The 23,336-nt window shown below is 47.1% G+C and overlaps 1 protein-coding gene across 1 annotated transcript in view; it reads left to right on the top strand.

Moving 5' to 3' along the window:
- Window positions 1-6,158: 6,158 nt before the first annotated feature.
- The window catches only part of SLC38A8 (solute carrier family 38 member 8), a 279,534-nt gene continuing 262,356 nt past the window's right edge, over window positions 6,159-23,336 (top strand). Inside the window, exon 1 of the mRNA XM_069604781.1 lies at window positions 6,159-6,531. Coding sequence (XP_069460882.1) covers window positions 6,343-6,531 — 189 coding nt within the window. The 5' untranslated portion in view covers window positions 6,159-6,342. The remainder of the gene's footprint in view (window positions 6,532-23,336) is intronic.

Raw genomic sequence — 23,336 nt, 5'->3', positions numbered from 1 at the left:
AGGGGCCTTGAGATTAGAAAGTGGTTCCCAGGTTCTTTCACTAGGAGGATATCCTTTCCATTCAACCAGGTATTGAAGCTGACCCCGTTTATACCTGGAGTCACATATTCAGGATACTTCATATTCCAATCGGTTGTCGACCAGCAGAGGAGGAGGTCGGCAGGATTTCCGGGAGGATTGGGTGTAGGGTTTTAATAAGGATGTGTGAAATACTGGGTGAATTTTCTTCCAGGAATCTGGTAGTCTGATCCGGTATGAAACTGGATTGATAATTTCCTTGATGGGAAATGGACCATAGTACCGAGGGGCCAACTTGTTTGGCCGTAGATGTCGGGGTAGTAATTTCGAGGACAACCAGACTTGATCACCAATTGCATAAGAAGCACCTGGTCTTCTTTTGGAATCCGCATACCTCTTAGTCTGTGTTCTGGCCCTCTCTGCGTTTTCTTTGGTCTCTTTGTGTACGTTGATGAGTGTTTCTATCCAGGAGTCGACAGTATGTACTGGTGTAGGATGAGGGAGAACAGAGGGTAGAACCGATGGATGGAAAACTTGGCTACAATAAAAGGGACTGGTCTTAATTGCTGAATGATCGGAATTGTTGTAGGCGAATTCAGCCACGGGTATCAGGAGCAACCAGTCATCCTGAACCTTGGTGGCAAAATATCGAAGATACTGCTCCAGGGTCTGATTAGCACGTTCTGTGGCCCCGTTGGTTTGGGGATAATAACCAGATGAGAGGGCGCGTTGGATTCCCAAAATGCGACAGAGATGTTTCCAGAATTGAGAGACGTATTGAGGTCCTCGATCAGATATGATCTTGGAAGGAAGTCCATGTAAACGGAATATGTGTTCCAGGAAGATTCCAGCAAGCTCGGACGAGGATGGTAGCTTACACAGGGGTGTAAAATGAGCCATATGAGTGAACAAGTCTATGGTAACCATGATGGTCATGTATCCTCGGGAAGGTGGTAATTCCACAATGAAGTCTGTAGCAATGAATTCCCATGGCCTTGTTGGCAGTGTAGGTTGCAGTAGAATACCGGCCGGTCTCTTGTTATCATGTTTATTTTGACTGCAGATAGTACAAGCTTTGATGTACTGCTGTACGTTGGTCTTCATTCCAGGCCACCAAAACTGTCTTTGTATGAGACGGAGGGTGTTGGTTATGCCACAATGTCCGGAGTGAAGGTTATCATGATAGAGGTTTATTATTCTTTGTTGTAATTTCTGTGTAGGAATAACCAGTGCATTGTCCTTGAATAAATATCCTTCCTTAACTCTCAGGTTCCATGGATTCTTCCTTGAGCTACAAAGATTGTGTGGGGAAACATTTTAGGATAGGCCCTGTCTTCAGTGGCTACATAGTCAGGACGTCGAGATAAGGCGTCAGCAGTCAGGTTTTGTGATCCGGGAACATGAGTGATTTGGAACTGGTACTGGGCAAAGAAGTAGGCCCAACGTGCCTGACTACTGTTCCTGCACTCCAGCGACTGTAGAATTTTAAGATTCCGATGGTCCGTGCGGACCTTAACTGGATATCTAGCACCCAGAAGCAGATGTCGCCATTCAGTGAAGGCTTGGCGAATGGCTAACAGTTCCTTTTCCAGGACGGAGTAATGTGTCTCACTAGGAGTCAGGGTTCGTGAGAGGTAAGCAATGGGGTGTTCCAGTTTATCATCAAGTTCCTGCTTCAAGACCGCTCCTATGGCGTAGTTAGAGGCATCCGTTTCCACTAGGAATGGCCGATTTATGTCGGGTTGGGCCAAGATGGGGGCTTGCGTGAACTCTGTCTTTAAACGTTGGAATGCCTTATCTTGTGGTGTAGACCAGATAAAGGGGGTGTCTTTCTTCAAGAGGGCAACTATCGGCTGAACGATCTTGGAAAAGGTAGAAATGAACTTCCGGTAGAAGTTGGCAAGCCCCACGAAGGATTGAACTTGTTTCACGGACGTAGGAGCGGGCCATGCCAGTATGGCCTTTACCTTTGAAGGGTCCTTCTGGGCTAAGGATGAATCCTAGGTAGTGAACAGAAGTAACGTGAAACAAGCATTTTTCGGGTTTGGCTAAAAGTTTGTGTTCACGGAGTCGTTGTAATACTGCCTTTACATGTTCTTCATGCTTTAGAGGATCCTTGGAAAAGATCAATATGTCATCCAGATAGACAATGACGAAGAGGAATAACATGTCAGAAAACACCCTATCCATAAAACGTTGAAAAACTGCAGGGGCATTAGCTAGTCCAAAGGGCATGACTAGATATTCATAGTGACCAAAGGGTTTTCTAAAGGCTGTTTTCCATTCGTCTCCTTCCCGGATACGGATCAAATGATAGGCACCCGGAGATCCAACTTCGTGAATATTACGGTGCCTCTCACAGCTTCCAGGATATCCGAGATCAGGGGCAGTGGGTACCGATCTTTGAGGGTGCATTGATTTAAGCCACGATAGTCGAAGCAAGGTCTGAGTTCCTTGGTGTCCTTCTTGGGAACAAAGAACAACGAAAAGCACCCGCTGGAGATTTTGAGGGTCTTATGGTGCCGTTTGCAAGGTTGGTATCCAGGTATTCTCGGAGGGCCTTTTTCTCTGGTTCGGAAAGGATGAACATTCTGCCGACGGGAACCACTGCTGAGGGATCCGTATCTATGGCACAGTCTTCTGGTCTGTGAGGGGGTAAGGCCTGGACTATGGCAGTTGAAAATACATCAGCATATCCCTGATAGGCCTCTGGGACTTGTATGATATTGGAAACCATGAGTGGTATTTGCTGGTCTCTTAGTGGTTCTTTAGGGGATGTCGAGGAGGGATCCAGGAATAGACACTGGGACAGACAAAACTCTGAGCATAGGAATAGTGATCCTGCTGTCCAATTGATATACGGAGTGTGCTTCTGTAACCAGGGCATACCCAATACCATGGGGTAATGAGCTGACTTAATGATGTCGAATGTAATCCGCTCTTGGTGATGGTTTATTGAAAGCTGGATCTCTTTTGTCTGCAGGCTTATGGGTGCTGAAGTGAGGGGTCTTCCGTCGATTGCTTCCATCGGCTGCATGGTGCTTCGTGTCTCATACGGAATATGATGACTGACAACCCAGTCTTGATCAATGAAAATTCCCATAGCTCCGCAGTCTACCAAGGCCAGAATGGGATAGGACTTATTCTTGGAGGGCGACAGGAAGGCCTGTAGTATCACCAAATTGTTTTGTCCAGGAGAGTTCAAGGATGGAATTGATGTGGAGCAAACATCTCTCTCCCGAAGCTCTGCTCCATCTATGATCGGGAGCTGGCGTTTCCCGAACGCCGAGGAGGGGCTAGAGGACACTCCCTAACCAAATGTTTGTCTGAGGCACAATACATGCACAACCCCATATGAATCCTTCTCATCCTTTCTTGCGGGTATATAGGTCCACGGAAGGCTCCTATCTGCATGGGTTCTGGTTCAGAGACTGAGCCTGGGTTTGTGTCCGTCTTGGTGGTGCTCTCAAAGGACAGCTTTGGAGGATTACCTCTGGATTTCTTCTTCTCTGCCTTCCTTTCCTGGATACGGAAATCTATTTGCATGGCAAGGTCCATTAGTGCCTGGAATGAGTTTGGGCGAGCCACTCTGGCCAACTCATCCTTAATCTCCTCATTCAGTCCTCTCCTGAAAAGGGTAAAACTTGCCTCAGGGGACCAATCAGCTTCCTTGACTAATTGCTTGATTCGGGTAACATAGGTGAGCATATCCTGGGATCCTTGCTGAAAGTCTAACAGGCATTCCTGGGCACTATAGACCTGCTCTGGACGGTCAAACATGGTCTTAAGGGCTTGTATGAAGCCATCATAGTCATCTAGGAGAGCATCGCCGGAATTAACGAGGGGCGTAGCCCAGGTTAAGGCATTTCCTGAAAGGTGGGAAATTATGGACCCCACCTTAGCCCTGGGAGTTGAAAAGTAGTAGGGCTTAAAAGTAAAGTGGACCAAACATGAATCCAGGAATCCGCAAAGGGTTTTTGCCGACCCATCGTATTTGTCCACTATGCCGCCCAGCAACCCACTTTCTTTTGTGGCAGAATCACGGGATAGAACTAATTGTTTGAGAGCAGTGTTTTCCGCCTTTAGATTCTACACCTGAGTTGATAGCTCTTGCATGCCACGCATCAGGTCCTGGACGGCCGCTTCCATGTCCATATCGAGTTCGGTCGGGTGGCATCTCAAACTGTCAAGGAGTTTCCCCCCTTCTCACCTGAGTTTGATCTTTGCTGGATTTCTTGATCGATGCCTTCTTGCGGACAGATCGAGTCTTGAATAAGGCTCCACGAGTCTCTTCCGACTCCAGCGTGCGTTCAAAGGTCTGGGATGCAAAGATCCAGGAATCCGGGAAATTTACAGAGTGCGCTACTAGCACACGAGTCCAGGAATCAAGAAAGGAAGGAAAGGGACTAGGAATGGGGTTGGCTGGAAAGAAGCAAGGAAAACAATACCGTGAGCTACGGAGCACACGTCTGGTCGCTACTTCGCAATAGCATTGAGAAGCGCGGAGCCGCGGGAGGCGTGGTCTATTAATAGAACACGCTACGTCCAAGGTGTAGAGCGAGGAAGGTGTTTCACCGTGGACGGCCATGTTGGGAGTACAAGGGAGTGTAAGCCCCATTGAGACAAGGACCAGTAAATCCAAAAGGGGCGTGTTCTGTAGTTCATGACATCGTCGCCAGTTGTTATGCCCGGAGGGGCATACGAAATGAGGACAGACACGCCGGGATGGAGGATGCGTCTTTCTTTATTACTATACATCCGTTAATTAACTTTCCCTAGTTCCCCTCCCTCTGACGTGCTGCGTCACGTGATTCGTCTCACATGACAGGGTCTTGTTCTCTTAAGGAGACACGAACCCCGTAATACACCTCTTCTGTTAATTCTTTTAATTACTATCACAACCAACGGGGACAGACAAATCTACACACTATTCAATACTTAACTCCTATAGCGGACTAGGACTGCCCTTCATAACGTGCGGGAGCAATAAAAAGGGACAGAACACACCTCTATCTCTCCTTGCACCCCCAGCCCTAACCCTAGGAGCCGTGGTGCGCAGCTTATCTATGAAAGGACAGAATAAAAGGAGAGACAGATCTTGGTTGTGAGTGGAGCCACCGAGAGCGGTTACCACGTCCTGGTCCATATAGTGAAAGGTCACACATAACTAAAATTCAAGGTGTTAACAATCTATACCTGTCTTGTGTCTTGACATCAGGGCCAGAGGAAAAGCAAAGAACTGTTTCTCTAAAAACAAGTGGGATGACCACATGTGTGAATGTCTCCGGGCTGATTATTCAGCAATTTTATTCCCCCTGGATCATACCACACTATTAAAAAACGCATGTGCTACACAACAGAAATTAGTTCGAGTGCACGGTTCCTCACGAGACTTAACGAAATGAGAGCACATTCTATCTCCACCAAAAGACAGCCTGGTCTATACTGTTTAACAGCTGATGTCGCAGACTGTGCATGGACTGGCTTCAATGGCCTATGGCATTAATGACCATCTTCATCTGGACAGTCGTCTAGGCTGCTAGTGTTAGTGTTTCACTGGGGGCGGGAGGGGGAGGGCAAGTCTAAACAATGAACTCTGATAACAGGATATTTGCATGCTGCCCTCTTCATTGCCATGGGCGAGGCAAAAGAGCTTAAACTGCACCTAAATCAATGTTCAAATAACACCTTTGTCCGTGTGAACAATACACTTCCGAATAAAATAATCATTTTCCTTTTCCAATTTAGATGCAAATCGTATACCTTTTATATTTCAATTGAATGCAAAGCTACACGTTCCAGAATGCAAAGAAACGCCCCCGTTCTGTGTATACGAATCACACCTGACCTAAGGCGACTTGTGAACTTTGCAGGCTTACTGCATGAATGCAGGGCCGAAAGTAGCCAAATGGTGCGCGTGCCTCTTTCTCCTCCGAGACCCGGCCCGGCGGCACGAATGCACCCAAACGCGGAATCTCACACAGCTCCGCTAGTTACTCGAATCAATGCCTGACCTGCTGCCCCGGGAAAGAGTTAATTGAATTGACCTCCGCAGGGCAGTTTGAGGCAGGTAATTGGATTACACTTCTCGGTCCCTGATTGGTGGAGACATTTGTTTCTTCTGACCCCACTAGTGTGGTACTTTAAGAAGCACATGCCGGCCCTGCGGAGGAAGCGATTGACTTCATTTTCAGTGGACTTTCAAAAGTATTGTGTAACATCTAGCGGGCAAACCTGCTCTCAGGCTCCCTGTCCCGAAGGCGTTTTGTAGATTTTTAAACTCCCTACGCATCTGCACTACTACGACACCAACACCGCCGGGTAATGGAGGAGTTGGCACGAGAGAGCATCAGCCTGCTGGCCAAGCCTTCCTTGGACACAGGGAGCCCCAACTTATCCTCCTTCGGGGCCGTTTTTATCATGTTGAAGTCTGCGCTGGGCGCAGGACTTCTCAATTTCCCTTGGGCTTTCAACAAGGCCGGGGGCATCCACACGGCCGTCTCTGTGGAGCTGGTAAGTTCGGCGTTTGTTTCAAGCTTTTATTTTTATTTTTTGATTGGACACTGGAACCAAATTACTATTGTAACTTGTCTACCAGCGTGCATTGTCTGTAAACGCTTTGGAGTCCGGAAAATAGAACGGACATGTCTCATTTTTATGAAGCACAACTACTCTCTAATTGTCCATAATTCGCTCTAGAAAACGCCTACTCTTTTGTTAGCATCTCGAGGAGACCCAACATGCGTTGTGATATTAACACGTTGGTGTAGGAAACTGGGCAAGTGGCAAAAGGGGGGCTGCGGGGGTTTGGGTGCATGAACGCGCGAATCTTGCTTTCTAGTGTCCTTGTTAGGGTGGCACATTGGGTGCCACCCCCCACTGCAGAGACCACGGTGGTGTCTGCTGGGTAAACTTTAGGAAATGGAAGTACCTTAGTCATATGACCTCTTCCTCCAGTCCTGGAGTTTCGATTAACAGTGCTTAGCATTTTGGGACGTGCAGTTTCACGTTTTCATTCATGTCTGGGCTTAAACTACAACCATTGGCACGGCAGAGCCCGATTCTTAGACAGCTAGAGCAGGCTGAAGGGTCACGTGACACGGAGACACTTGATAGTTGGGGGTCAGTGGGGCGCATCTTTGAATCCTTGAATAGTTAACATGATCCACTTCAACTTCTAGGTGTTAAGCCAGTCCTGTTTCTTTTCTTTGCATTTTGGGACTTGTAGTCTGAGTTTTACAGTGGGTTGGGGGATGAGGGGTAAGCAGAGCTACAATTCCCAGAATGCTAAGAAAAAAATGTGGACCGGGGTATATTGATGAAGGTTCCATTGCTCTACATATATGCCCCAGCCCAGCTTTTACCAAAAACACCTACACCCACAGATGGTCTAGCAACAGTACACGCTTTGCTCGTAATGGTCGCCAGGGACATCTCTTGACCAAAATGTCAGGGGTAGCGGAAGTGACATCACAGGAATTGTACTCACTCGACCTTTGACCTGGATGGCATCAGTTCCACTTTAATCCTAGTGAAATCACCGGAAGTGGCGTGCAGGCGTAAAAAAATGAAAACAAAAAATAAGTACCTGAACATAAAAACGTTCAAATACGTATTTAAGCTAACAAGAATATGTTAGATACCAACCACACTAACAAGGGTGCTGCTTTGATATGCCATGGTTGGGGTCATGATATGACAGACCTGATAGTACAACATAGGCCGAGGCAATATGGTACCGCACCAAAAATTGAATGAAAACATTTTGAAAAACGAAAATGTGGAAACTTTTACTCTGTAATTCATGATAACTATATGTGGTGGGGTGAGTTAAGGTATTACATGTTGTAAGGGGACTATGGAAGGGTGCAGCGGTCCCCACATTTCCGTATTCACATTTCTTTGCTTGCAACGATCACATAGATCCAGCAATATTGGTTCCACCACCGGGTTCGCTATTTGAATATATCTTCAAGCAATAATTATGAAAACGCATTGAGCAATTTTGGGGGGGTGCTGCAACCTGGTTCTTGATGAAATGTACTCAGAAAAACTTAGATGGATGGAAAGCCCTGTGAAGAAAAACGTGAACATTGTAAAATGGGGAAGGCTATACAGAAACTGTCATTGTATAAACTACAAGGGGAGCTCCCACACAACCTGAGGAAATATAAGGACATGCAGTCCTCTGTGATATTCCCAGGGGGGAGAATATTGTTACATTTATATGCGCTTTAGTCTTCACTGACTAGGCTCCCTACAAAGGTGGGGTCCCATAAGGGGGATCCCTTAGCAAGAAAGACATTGTCAGCTCTGTAAAAAGCTGGGAGAGGCAGAAACGCTAAAGCATTGGCTGATTGGCTGTAGCACAACACTAGGGCCGAGGGAAATGTGGTAGGGAAAGTTCAAAAGGAGATTAGAGGTTTTACACAGTGAATTTGTGTATTAACACTCTCGATATCCAATGTCTTGGTGAATATTTTAATGGTGATACACAAAAGGTTGGGGCGGGGGGAAATGTTTTTCTTTTTTAGTCCACCATAATGAAATGGGGAAGGAAGTAATCTGTTGGTTAGGTAGAAAATGTAATCTTGGGGTTAGAAAGGAGGCCCTGATGGGTATATGGTATTGTGTTGAAATAATTTGTGTCTCCAGTAGCTGTTTTTTAATGCTGTGTCTGAAGTCATTTATTTCCTTTATGATAAGTTTTGAAGTATTTGATTAAAAAGGTTAGTTTTTAATAAACTCTAAATGCACAAAAAATAAGTAGAGGCACTGCCATACGTATGCCACTAAAGTATTGTGTGGTCGGTTACTTTCATATTCTGCAATTATAGCTGCATGTCGGTTATTGTCATTATATTAAAAGTAGATTCCCTACTTTACCAGTTGCTGCGATAATACAGTATTCACAAATCCAACAGATGCAAGTCACTTTCAGTGCACAGGAGCATTAATGCTTTAATTTATTTATGCAGCAATTTTACCATGCACATATTTACATACAAATATCATCCCAACCGAAGTTGGTAATCATTTATCAACCTCTGAAGAATGGAAGGCTGTGTTGGCCTTGCCAGGATTTGGACCTGCAGATCGCAGCAGCGAGCACTCAACCCACTGAGCTATCTTAGACTTGTCTGTTAAAAATGTAATGCCACCATAAGACATGTGAAAACTGCTGCACAATGTAGATCAGACGGGCAATAACACTTATCATGCTTTCTGTAGCCTTGCTAATGCACAGTAACAAATGCCATGCTACAGTAAGACATACCTAAACTGACAGCACCAAAATGGCAATCTAACCACGTAATAACTTATCATGCTTACTTTATCATAGATGCCCAGAAAAATATACGATGCCATAGTAAGGACTGGCTGCACCCAAATGCCAGTCTAGCCAGGAAATTGCACACACTCATGATTGCTTTATCAGAGATACCCAGTATAAAAATGTCATCCAGCCACAGTATGAAGATGCCAGTCTAGAAATGTAGTAATTGTTATGATGCTTACTTCGTTATAGATGCCCAGAAAAATATATGCCATGACGCAGTAAGAAATGGGTAGACTGGCTGCCTCAAATTTCTGTCTAGACAGGTTATAACACTTATCATGCTTACTTTATCATAGATACCCTGTAAAAATGTCATGCCACAGTAAGAAGTGACTAGACAGGCTGTAGCAAAATGTGTGTTCAGCCACTACCGTGCCTGCTTTATCGTGGATGCCCATTGCATAATAGCAGGCCCCACCCTCCCGACATGTCCCCTCTTAGTACCACTCTTCTCCCTCAACCCCCAGCATTACCTCCACGCCCCTCTTCCTCGGCAAACACTCCAACATTTTTTTTTTACCTTTTCCCGAATCTGTCGCTTCTCAGAGGAACTCCTCTGCAGGCAGGCCTCTCTGGCTCCCATGCTCCATGCAAGGAACCGGCCATGGTTCCTGTCGTGCGCAGAGCAGGGGAGCCAGAGCCTTCCATGCCTGTCGGGGGTTAAGGGGATGGGTTCTTTTTTATTTCCGTTACGGAAAACCGTAACGGAAAACATTTCTTTCGGAAGTCGACAACTTATTTATTTAAAAAAAAAATGTTTTACTTTTATTTTTTGTTAGTGAAGTATTTCTCTTTGCCTCTCCCATCCTTAACCAGGTGTCACCGAGGCAAATCCAGGGGTCGCAGTTAAGACCCCTGGTGATTTCGTCCCAATTGACATCGCTGATGGTCTGGGTTGATACAACCTGGCCACACAAATCGGACAGGTGCAGCATGCGAGAGACCAGTGGTAGCATCCCTCAGGCGCAGCAAGTGCAGACGTCCCTCAGAAATAGAAAAGGGACATCATGGTCAGTCAAGCTTCCTTCACAAACAAAAAGCATGGGCCGGGCCTGACCAAGCTTTCCTCACAAACGGGTATAGCAAGGCCATTTGGCAAGTGGTTTTTCACAAACTGGTACATCATAGGCCTGGCCCCTGTAAGCCTCCCTACCAACGGGTTATGGGTACAGCATGGACCGGTCTAGGGCAAGCTTTGCTCTTCATGAGGCACAGTGAAGGCATGCCCAATACAAGCTCTACTTCCGAATGGTATCGGCAAGGTGAGTGCATGCTCTCCTTGAAAATAATAGCACCACGTGGGCAGGGCCAGCGGCATCTGCTGTCACATCTGGGTGTATGTGCAGCATAGGTCTGGCCGGTGCAGCACTGGTAGGGGTAGGCCCAGTGCAAGCCTTCTTAACACCTGGTTAAATATATAGCATTGCCTAAATAAGGGTAATCGTCTTTTGTAAATGGGCTCATGCACAGTATTGGCCGTCACTCCAAGCTTCACTCACAAATGGGGACACATCATGGCAGGGCTAATACAGGTTTTCCCTAGCCTCTTAACTGGCCCGACACGTCGGGGTGGTGGGGGGGGGGGGGTGTAGATCACTAATCGTACTCGCCTCACACATGGGGCCAGTTCGCGGTTTTCAAGTTTGAATCCCTCTGCAGGGCTGCATTATTTTTTTATTGTTTAAACCGCGGAACTAGCTCTAGAGCAGCAGAGCTCTTTACAGTGTGGGTAGCCAATATTTGGGCTGCCATCTTTTAACAGTAGCACGGTACTGTGAGGACTGTGGGCCGGTATGTGTGTCTATTGGAATTAGTCCTTGGTCAGGTGTTGTAAAAAGAGACGCATGTTTTGAGAGATTTGCGAAATTGGAGAATTGTGAGGGCATTCCGAGCCGACACTGCAATCGAGTTCCTAAGGGTGGGTTGTGATAAGAGGAGGATTGTTTCCGGGTCCTCTTATTTGCGGACGAGTTGTGATTCCAGCTGGTTGGTTGATTTGCTGCATGAGGAGCGTGCGCCATCATGTGGAGCTTAGCCGCCAGGTACGCTGGTGTGCTACTCATGATTGCTTTGTAGATGGTGCATGCCGTCTTGGAACAGTTTCCTGGCTTGGAGTGGAAGCCAATGTAGTTAATGTATTATGGAGGTAATTTGGTCAAATTTCCGTGCTCCTATGATAAGAGGTGTTGCAGCGTGGTGTACTGCTTTTAGGGGAAGCAAAGTGAGCAGCTCGGAGCCCTGTCGGGAGAGCATTTCACCCATCGATGTGCAAGACCACAAAGGCCTGCACTACGGTTCGGAAGTCCTGCAGCGGGATGAAGGGCTTTTTTTTCGAAGGGTAGTTGTGATGCTGGAAATGCTGTATGGAGGGACTGGGCCTCCAGTCCTTGTCCTAACACTTCTGTGTGTGTTTTCTGTCACGGAGGTCCTGCCTGGACCTCTGGCAGTGCAGCTCTTCATTTGGTAACATCACCCATGGGATACCCTTAGGGCACCCATGGGTGGGGGTACACCCCTGTACCCCTTATGTGTGTTTTTCGGAACCTATTGTTGCCCGCAGAGCAGGGTATGGGCTTGTGGCAGCTACATGCTGAATGGGCAGTGGCACTGGGTGTCCTTCATTTTGGGATACCCAGGGCCTGCCATAGGAATCAAGGTATTACTACACAAAGGCAAGATGGCCACTGTGGCCTCTTAGTTTCTATTGCATTTTACCTTGTTTTCCAAGTACTGGGAAGCCCTGACTCTGTCACCTCCTCCTGAATGGCTGTTGGGTGGAAACACCATATATGGCTCTGGGGCTGCCTCCTGTCAGACTGACTGGAGCCTTCCCAGGTGCTGCGTGTTGTGGGTACACCCTAGGGGATGGAGTTTGTAGTCAACTCACATTCTCTGTTGTGGGTGTCTGGTTTCTGTGTATGTGACGCAATGAATGAGACTGCCCTGACTGAAACTGACATGAATACAGTGTAGTGTGCTGAAAGGCTGAGTACTTGCCCCAATCCACATCTTTTATTATGGGTGCCTGGGTGGAGTTAATGGCCTGAATGCCTGTGGCTGGCTGGCTGGCTGCCTGACTGCATGAATGCCCTACTGTGTGATTGGCTGACTGAGCCTGGCTCAGCCAGAGTGAATGAGGGATAGATGTGTATATCTGGGGACCTCTCACTTACCAATTTGTTCAGTAGCTGAAGTCGAAGCTTAGCAAGAAGAAGCTATTTTTTGAAGCCCAGGTGGAAGAGCAGTCTACTGCTGCATTTCTTCCACACTCCGAAAGTTGTCTCCCAAGGACTGATCAGAGAGGAGCTGCAAAGGAGATCTCTCCCTGAGCTACGAGGCACCATCGTGCAAAACTGCTGCTCTTCATCAAAGTATCCTGGAAGCCAGCCATGTGTGCGTGTTTTCCGGAGTAGGGGTCTTCGAAGTCCAGAAGAGGAGTGCAGGACATCTTGAGCGAGAGCAGTCCATTAGTGTTGCCTGAGGTCTGCAGGTGTGTTTCGTGACTGCTGGAAGCAGTTGCTGTCTACTGCCCAGAAGAGGTGGGTACCCTGTCATAGTGCTGTTGAACACCCAGAGCTGGGAAAGTTCCACTTCCTAAGAATATTTGAAAAGTCACCACTGACCACTTTTTTTCCCGCCAAATAGAGCTCAAAGTCGTTGAGTGCAGTGGAAGGTCTGCCGGTGGGTGGTCCGCCACCAGAAGTTATCGAAGTCATCCCTAGAGTCCAGACTTGGTGAGGGTCCAAGGTCCGCTCCAGTGGTCGAGTCCAGGTTGCCAGGAGACATCCAGAGGTCTGTGCTGCGGCTGCAGCACTGAAGAACTGAAAGTTGGGAAACTACGATATTCCGACACCAAATATTCCGACACCAAAAGTGACCGAAGCACCCTTTGCCACAAGAAGTCATTGAAGGATCGCAGGGTTCTTGCTTCCATCTGCCAATCCTTTAAAGATCACACAGCAAGGTTCACCTCCACAAGACTTATACAGTTGGAGGAACCGTCGACCAAAGGAGAGCATCGCGAAGAGTAAACTGCTGCACTTCTGAAAGACTTGGTTCCTTTTTATTCTTGGACTCAGCATCCCAGTGGCTCCTTCTTACAAAGGGGGTCCATACCTGAGGTAATTGTTGAGTAAAGCCAATAAACTCTGCCACTTCGCCTGCCAAAGAACCAAAGGTACTGTGACGAGGAAGAGCACCTCCTAGCCTCAGGAGTCGTCCAGGGGTCCCAGATTTGTCTTGGATCCGGTTCTCCTTTGGCCTCTCAGGTACTTTGGGGTGGTAGAACCTTTTAAAAGAAAGCACAAAGTTATTGAACAATATTGGGCTGTGAAAGACAACATAAGTTACTCCCTAACGTGTCATCACAGGTTGCCCAGGAGGTGGAGGGGATCCTCACTCAGAATGACTTGTCTAAAGAAATCATTCTGCCACTGTTCATCACTAACCTGCCTTTCCTTCCTTACCAATGCTGGTTACACCATATTTAAGAATTCACCTGCCATTTAAAACTGTTCTTACTGAATTTAAGTAGTGTGTGGTACCACATAGGGTGTGTGTATTTACCATTCTCTGTGATAAGTATTCCATGTGCAGTTAGTTATATGTATATTTGGTAGCAGAAGTAGCAAATCTTTATTTGATATAAAGAAGCCTTATTATCACCTAACCTAGTGTGTGGACATTCCTTTGGGATACAAGGGGGGTGGGGGGGGTGCTTTGTGGAAACACTGTACTTGGGAACCTGCCTGCATCACCTCCCGAAACTTAAGCATGGCTGCCTGTCCACTGTCGCCAAATTGAGAGCCTTGCTGGAGTTGCTCTCTGCATTTGTCCTACCATATAGGGGTCAGAAGTACAGATACCCCCTCCAGTCTTTACCGTAGTAATCCTGAGCCAGGCTATTTGGACCTTCTTGGCTGTGTTTCTGGAAGTACAGGATGCTGTCAATGGTGAAGTCTATGGATTTTGCTGAGTCTGAGAGTTGTGGATCAAAACTTCTTGGTTCATATTCTTGAGCCATTGTTGGACAAGTTGTTCAGCTGGTGGACTGTTGAGGACAAATTCAAATGGACTTAGTTTGAGGTTGGCAGTCGACATCCAGGACTGGATGATGGCTAGGTAATCACGGAGATGAATGATGTCCTGCGTGCTATTTACTCTCATGTACAACAGATTTGTCTGTGTATTGGTGGATGGTTATATTGGGATCTTTGAGTGCACAAAGGCTCAATCTTTAGGTTAAAAAGGATTGCTGAGAGGATGGAGCCTTGGACGACTCTGCAGGAGACCTGGATTTGGTTAGAATGCCACAAGTTCATTTGAACAGTCTGGTGTCTGCCTGAGATGTAGGAGGTAAACCAATTCAGGACAGTGCCAGAGAATCCCATCCTGTCAGCAAAGAGGTGAGAGAAGGGTTCAGTGGTCGATGGTGTTGAATGCAGCCGAGAGGTGAAGCAGGACGAAAATGCGTGAGTTGCCCGTATCTAAGATTTGGAGGGCATCATCCACCCTCCGGATGGTGGCTGTCTCGATGCTACACTTGGGCCGGAACCCTGACTGATGGAGGTTAAGTTGTTAATTTTTTGAGAGTTATGTAGCAACTACTTTTTTCCCAAGATTTTGCCAATAAACTGGAGGTTCATAATTGGCTAGGTCATCCGGATCTAGGGTTATTTATTTTTTCTTTCTCCAAAAGGGGTTGTATGAAACCAGTTTTGAGGGTGCGCAAGAATGATACTTTTGCGAGGTAGGCATTGGTGATGCTGGGGAGCGCAATGAGCGCCAGGCACGGCTGATGTCGGCCGGAATTATATTTTCTGAGTAAGGAGTAGGTGAGGGAGGCAATCTTTTTTTAGGAGATCCAGGGGAAAGGGGAGAGAATTCGGTCCAGAGGGGCAGTGTGCAGGTAGGGGAGGCTAGTGCTGTGAGAGCTTGTTTTGATGCTCTCGACTTTATTTATTTATTTTTTCAATAAAAAATGTGTTGGTTCCATTGCATTAGCTCTCCACCCTTGCAGCGTTGATTCACTGAGTTGTATTAAATTGGGTAATAAAACATTTCAAAGTGGGTGTAATCTGACATGAAGGTCTATATAGGAATCTGGTTTATTATCGTGGACCGGTCGCTCGCAAAGGTGCAGGCTCCAATGCCGTCTGCCAGCTACCGAACGTGTCCAGAGATCTGCTCCATACATGCCCCTCTGCCCCCCTGAACATGGCCCCACCCACACCGCTCCCAGCACTTCCAGGTGATTGCATACCAGATAGGAAAAGGGATGGTTATAGGACAGGGGCGCAACAAAACCTAAACTTTGGTGGGAGGGGGCAGCTAACCTTCAAATGTTGGAGAAGATGTTAACTTCAGAGACTGTGGTGGAGGGTCAGACTTGTCTTGTGTGGGGACATTTTCTTCTTTTCTCATTCCAATGAGACTATTCTAATGCAGCTTCAATGTTACAAACAGTCTAGCACCCGCTTAAAGACTGCAGTGAAAATGAGCCTCACCTGTCCTCCCTCTACCCTTCCATTCACACCATTCACTGCCCTGGCATGCACCCCACATCACGGTTTCAATTGCCTGAAGATGCATGCATATGAATGCAGGTGCTAAAGGTGAAATGTTTTACGTTAGTAATTGCCGATCCTTTGATGACGGCTGAGCCCAGGCGCCGTTTAACATGTGTCCCGTTCTGTCCAGCCACGGCTCTGTAGGTCACCCAGGATGAGCCAACCTAGCCCAAAATTTCAGGGTGTGGAGGGATGGGTGAAATCCGATCGCCGCAATGGTGTTTGCCCACTGTTACAGGGCGCACACTGCACGGGCCCAGCAGCGGGAGGAGATACATCTCAGCAACCCTGCCCTGACCACTAGCTGTGCTTCTTTCTCGCGATCATCACCTGGGGGCCACAAGTGACACTAATTTGCAGGGTCAGTGACTCTCCTTTTTTTTCTTTTAGATTCTTAAATTATCCGCCTCTTCAGGTAATCTTCAAAACCTCTGATTGGTGTGCATTATCATTGATTGGAAAGGTAGCACAGGAAAAACAGTCCACTTATTTTTCATACAGAAATTCTATTTAATTGTGTAGCTTGTTATGAAATTTAGAAGAAATGCTCGACCATGTTTGCACGTGTAAGGTTACATGTATATTTTACTTTTTACAACATTCAAGTAAAAGTACCGTCAGTTTTTATTTTTTTGTTGTTTTTTTGAGGAGTTTTAAAATGGCATGAATACATATCTTTCACATTGAGAGAAAACACAGTAATTGGTATCCTAACTTTAGAGACAGCCATGCCCTGCATTTTGCAACATTTCTGTCAACCCTTTCATGCTCCTAAAAAGCTTACAAAGAATGAGCTACAGGACCAGTTGTTGCATTCTGGGAGTCTTAACAAGGCTATTATCTGCTCCCCTTGTCCTATGTAAACCCCTCCCCTTTACCCCCCCCCCCGCCTCCCTTATCTTATCTGCGAGTTGTCCGCTTCCTGACTCTTGCCTTCCTCCTAAGGGTCAAAGTCCAGGAGGAAGCCATGGTGCTTCTGAGTGACCAGACCCTCTCATTATGACAAAACGCCTTCGTGCCAAACCTCGGTGTTCTTATAATCCGCTAGACCCCGTGTTACTGCAAACCAAAGAGGCTGGCTTGACCCCACTGCCTTCTTTGGTAGACTAGAGGAGCTCCTACGTTAGTGAACCCTGAAGGGTGTAGGAGGTGCCTATTTTTTGCTGGTGGTAGAAGCAACTCCTTTTGTAGTACATTACGTTAGACACCCCTTGCGGGCGATCCCCACGCATCAGCCTAGTTTGCTTAGTGCTTTGCACCAGCCGATGTGGCCAGTTTGAAGCTAGGTTTTGTTGAAAACTGACATTGATGTCAGAAAGCTAATTGAGACCTGATCGGGATTTTTCATCGTACACTTCATTTTTTTTTTTTTTTTTAAATTTAACTCAATGTGCACACCTCTTGGTGTCGCATCATAGGCACCAAGCAAACACTTAAAACAAAAGCTGCAGGCTTGCTAAAACGAATCCATATGTTTCGAATATGGAAACCGCAGACCAACCACATTTGCACCCATTGTTGCTTTCAGTTTGTGTATGTGCTAGCTTTGCTAATAAAAGGAGCAGTTTTTCCCTTTTTTAAAAAAAACATTTTTTTTAATTATTTGATTTAATTGAATTAACAATTTTTACAAAAGAAGATCCCTTTTCCTTTTTACATTCCTCACCCTAGCTCTGTGCCCCTTCCTCTCCACCTTGACTCTAGTTTTGGGGTTTCTGCCTTCAGATGTTCAGAGCCGGCCTGGCTGAAGCAGGCACGCGACTGTCCTAATGCTGGTATAGCACGTTCTCTGTTATACAGCGCTTCTGCTAATGATCTGATTTGATATTCCTTAGTTTCTGAACACATGTCTTGGTGGCTGCGACACCGGCATTGCAATCAAGGTAGCTATTTAATTGGGACTGCCTTGTATGCAGTAACCCTCAGTGTTCGGCACCAGTCAATAACTGGATATTTACATTCACTGAATTTATGTAGTAGAATTTGATGACGCGATGTTAACGTGATTTTTAACGAATGAACAAACGAAGAATGCATTTTTAACAAACCTAAAACAACGGTAATATATAGTTTGTATGTTTTTTATTTTAAATTGATTTGAAGGGGCTCACCACCCCCCGTTTCCCTATGTTTAAAACCGCATCCCAACGCCTCCCACCCATTTTAACCAATATATATAATTTTATCCTATATTTTTTTACGTTAGTTTTCATTCATAAAAAATGTCATTCTTTGTTTTCAATTTGATAACCCTGCATACCGCTCGGTCTGAGGTGCAGTGCTCTGATGGACTTTGTTAGCTGGTCCACGCTTTATAAACCAAGTAAATAAAAATGGGGAGGGTTATTTGCCCTACAACATGCCACACTCTCTCCCAAGCCTTCTGTCTATTGTTCAAATGCAATTGCCAAGACCGGGGGGAAACGATGCAGCCTTTGTATAGTTCCTTGCATATGTTGTTGGGAACTACATAGACGGGTGTAGTAACTTGCTTATAATGAAGACAGGAGTCGCGGGGCTGGTCACACTGTGTTTATTCTCTCACAGGTTTCATGCACAGTGCACGCCATGTGCGTGACTCAATAACAGAGGCCAACGGGCCTAACGTGGCTTTAAGATGCAGTAATGAAGTCCGTGTCCAATGAGTGTGGGCCGCGGGCCCCGTTCTCGGAGGAGCCGGCAGGACGCACCTTATCGCGTCCCTGGCTCTTCCCGTAATGCGCGCGGGGGCGGAGCTATTGCTCGCAGCGAGATCTCGCGAGAGCGGGGGCTCTCGCAAGATCTCTACACATCTCCCCTTTTCACATGCACAGCAACATCACTGTAACACATAATCATTGTATCTCACCGGTCTTCTGTGTTCTCTTCTGGGCCGAACTTCAGCTCCGGCGCAATCTTCCGGTTGCTCCGGTTCGGGATCTGCGCTCAGTGCTTCCGGTTCGACCTCGGTTTCCACCCTCTCTCTGTCGTCCCCTTCTGGTTCTCGTTCTTCGCCTGTTCCGTAGTCTTTCGGTTTCCGTTCGTGATCTCTCCAGAGTCCTCGGTCTTCCTCGAGTCTTCTGGTATAGTGCCACTCTTTCGAGGTTCCACGCTCGCCCGTCTTCCGTGCGAACATGATTTGCTCCTTTTGTGAATCACTTTGATGGGTCGGCTAAACCTAGACCCCGTGACCTGATCTTTCTTCGGTAGTCTGATTTTTAACCCAGTCTCCTTTTCCTATGTCGGACGCTTGCTTGGTTCTTCTTCTCCGATCACTCCATGATTTCATGCGTGTCTTGCTGCTTTCGATTCTCCAGACTACTTCTGCCATGTCCACCGCTTCGTCTTCTCGTATTTTCGACAACCATGGTGGAATCAGCGTGGATGCCGCACTCCTCTCTCAACATTTTGAACGGGGATATCTGCGTGATCCCATTGGGAGTGTCTGTGGGCCGCTATGGCCTCCTTGGTGGTTTTGAGCGGGTCCATACCCGAAGCCGTTGCCAATTGGATGGCGCCCTTTATGAACCTGTTTGCCCTCTCTACAAGCCCGTTGGCCTGGGGGTGATATAGGGCTGCTTTCTTTTGTTTAATGTGATTACTTTTTAAAAATTGTTCCATGTCCTTAGAGACCAGTTGCACCCCGTTGTCTGTAACCACTTCCTTGGGGAGGCCTTCCCTCTGAAAAATTTCTGTAAGTACTTCTATAACTGTTGCTGTAGTTATGTTTGGGACAAACTCCGCCTCCACCCATTTTGATAGGTAGTCAACCAGTACTATGCCATACCGACGTTCAGGTGCCATTGCCTCCAAAGGCCCTATGAAGTCGATGCCCACCTTTGACCACACGGCTTCTGGTATTTCCGTGGGTATTAGGGGTGCTTGGCGGACCTTAAGTCTCTTGTCGCTATTTAGGCATTCGTGGCAACGTTCTATCATTGATCGAATTTCCTGGTCCATGGATGGCCACCAGTAGGCTTCTCTCACTCTGCGACGGGTCATCGTGTTTCCCAAATGGCCCGCGTGGGCTCTATATAGAATGATGTTTCTCATTCCTGTGGGGGGAATAATCTGATTGGTTTTCATTATTATCCCCTCCGTTTCAGATAGCTCGTCTGACACCTTCCAATAGGGTCTCATGCCCTCGAGCAGCGTCTTTTCACTTGGCCACCCTTCCTTGATCCATTTGCGAATCATGGCCATGGTGGGGTCTTTCCCGTCTTCCTCTTCCCAGTGTTTCTCACTGAGTTCTAGGTAGTCTGGTGCTCTCAAATCCGTGATGGATGCAACTATGCATTCTCCATGAAGGAACGTGGTGGCTTTATCCTTACCCTCCGGCAGTCTCGACATGCAGTCAGCTTGGGAATTTTTCCAGCCTGAGATGTGCTGGACTTCAAACGTGTACTCTTGCAGTTTGGCTGCAATGCGTGCTAATCTGGGTGTGGATACTTTAGTGCCTCCCGGGCTGAGCATATGGATGAGGGGCTTATGATCAGTCACTAGTTTGAATTTTGTGCCCCATACGTATGTCCTGAAATGTTCTACTGCCCATGCGCAGGCCAACATTTCTTTTTCTATGGTGGAATAGTTCTGTTCCGCCTCCGATAATGCCTTCGAAGCAAAGGCCACGACATGTTCCGTGTCACCTTTCTTTTGTGTTAGCACTGCTCCTAGTCCGTATGCACTGGCGTCTGTAGTGACGACTGTTTCCCACACCGGATTAAATGGCTGAAGGAATGGTGCATCTATGATATGTTGCTTTATATTCTCCATCGCCGTCTTTTGGCGTTCTTGCCACATAAATTCCGACCCCTTTTTGAGTAGGTCGCGGAGGGGTGCCGTGGTCTCGGAGAACTTCGGTATGAACTTCGCATAGTACTCAGCTAGTCCAAGAAATGACCTCACCTCCTCTTTGCTGGTGGGTTCCGGTGCTTTAATGATTGCTTGCATGAGATTCTGTTTGGGACTGATTCCTTTTTCTGAAATCTTATACCCTAAGTATTCAACTTCTTTCACCCTGAACAAACATTTTTCATGCCGTAATCGCACACCTGCTTCTTGTAGCTTGTTTAGGACAATTCTCAACGTGGCATTGTGCGTTTGCTCATCCTCCGCATACACGAGGATGTCATCCTGGAAGTACACCACATTTTTAACTTTCCGTAGCAAGACATCCATTATGCGTTGGAAGGCCGATGCTGCTGATGACAACCCGAATGGCATTTTGGTGAATTGGTATGTGCCAAACGGAGTGATAAATGCCGTGAGGGGTTTCGACTCTTCATGTAGCTGTATTTGGTGGTATGCATTCCTCATGTCCAGTTTCGAAAATATTTTGGCTTCTTTCATTAACAGAATGAGTTCGTTTATGCTTGGAAGGGGGTAATTATCTGTGATGACTTCCAAGTTTAAACTGCGCAGGTCTATGCACACTCTGAGTTCCTGTGATTGGGGTTTCTTTATAAGCACGACGGGGATCAGCCATTCGGATGCTTCGATTTCTTTGATGACACCCTCCGTTTTCATCTTTTCTAACTGACATCTAAGGATGTCCCTTGCCGTGGCTGGTACTGGCCTCACGCGGTGCTTTACGGGGACTGCATTCCTTTTGAGCACTATTTTGTGCAGAAAACCCTTAATGTGCCCCGGCTCCTCCGAGAAAAGTGTTGGGTAGTCGCTTTTGACGACTGGTTCGCTCTTCACCCTAACCGACAGGACTTGATCTTCGGTGCTGGGATCCAGTCTGATTTTCAGCTTGTCTTGGTCATCCCAACCTAGCACTGCTGGACCTTAGTGACTGAAGTAGACTCTGGTTGTGGTTTCTCTTCCTTTGAATTCTACTTTGCCCTTGATGTATCCTAACAATTCGACTGACGCCCCTCCAAACACCGTGGGTTTATGCCTTGTCGTTAACACTTGCACCTTTTCTTTTCCCACCATGTCTTTATAAGTCCGAAGGGGAATGATCGTTAGATCCGAACCAGAGTCTGCCATGACCCTTGTTTCCATGCCTTCAATTTTGATCGTGCAGTGAGGCTTCTCCCTCCTCGCTCTTGTGCTGTTCACCATAATGACTGTGGGTCTTCCTTCGTCTTCTGAGGAAGATTCTTTCTCCGTATTGCGATCTGTATTGAGACTGGAGACTTTCTTGTTTCTCCACCGACACACGATTGAGAAATGGCCAATACGTTTACATATGGAGCACTCCTTGTCTCTGGCTGGGCACTCCCTGTCGAATGCTAGGTGTTTCGAGCTGGTGCACCTGTGACACTTGAGGGGTTCTTTCCTGCTCCCTCTCCCTTCTCTCGTGTCGGTAGCCGGCCTTTTTTTTTTTGCATGGAAGCCCACTGTTTGTATTTCAGCGGAACTCTGGGCCCCTGTGAGCTCCTTTCGTCTTCCCGCCGTTTCTTCGACTGCTCTGGCGATCTCAATTGCTTTCTCCAGCTGCAGTTCCTTTTCAACAATGAACTTATCCTGGACTTTCCGACTGTTAGTGTGAACGACCAACATATCACATATGAGGCTCTCTGCATTGTTGCCAAAACTACACAGCGCTGCTAGTTCCCTCAGTTTGGTGACGTAATCGTCAACTGGTTCAGACATTTCTTGTCTTCGTGTGTAAAACTGTATCCTGTGGAGCACAGTGTTCTCTTTACTGGCAAATCTTTTTATGATTCTCCTGACCGCCTCCTTGAAAACATCGTCATTGTCGCCAGCCACCGGTATCGGGGTGAGACTCTCGAATATTCTTTGTCCTTCCACTCCCAAGGCATTGAGTAGCATGGCCCTGCGCCTTGCCGCTGAGAACCCTGCTCCTCCTAGAGCCTCCACATATGTTGTGAACAGGGGTTGCCATTGTGGCCATGGGATGACTGGCCTACCTGGAGTTTGTAGAAAGGGTGGCGGTGGCGTTGCCCCTTGCATGATCCTCCGTGAGTTCTGGTGGTGATCCTCATCGCCAATTTATGTAGTAACTTGCTTATAATGAAGACAGGAGTCGCGGGGCTGGTCACACCGTGTTTATTCTCTCACAGGTTTCATGCACAGTGCACGCCATGTGCGTGACTCAATAACAAAGGCCAATGGGCCTAACGTGGCTTTAAGATTCAGTAATGAAGTCTGTGTCCAATGAGTGTGGGCCGCGGGCCCCGTTCTCGGAGGAGCCGGCAGGACGCACCTTATCGCGTCCCTGGCTCTTCCCGTAATGCGCGCGAAGCGGAGCTATCGCTCGCGGCGAGATATCGCGAGAGCGGGGGCTCTCGCGATATCTCTACAACGGGCTTTGCCATCTGTGTTTTCTTGGGCCTGGCTTCAACATGCCCACGCTCACAAAGAAGCGAGTACATTTAAGATGTATCCCCTTGATGCAGCAAACGCCTCTTCTCCAGACATCTCTCCTTTTGGCGCTTTGTCCCATAGAATATAGTGGA

This window comes from Ambystoma mexicanum, chromosome 1p (genome assembly GCF_040938575.1).
Source record: "Ambystoma mexicanum isolate Mex_15411 chromosome 1p, UKY_AmexF1_1, whole genome shotgun sequence".
NCBI lineage: Eukaryota > Metazoa > Chordata > Amphibia > Caudata > Ambystomatidae > Ambystoma > Ambystoma mexicanum.
This window is presented reverse-complemented; position numbering and strand designations above follow the sequence as displayed.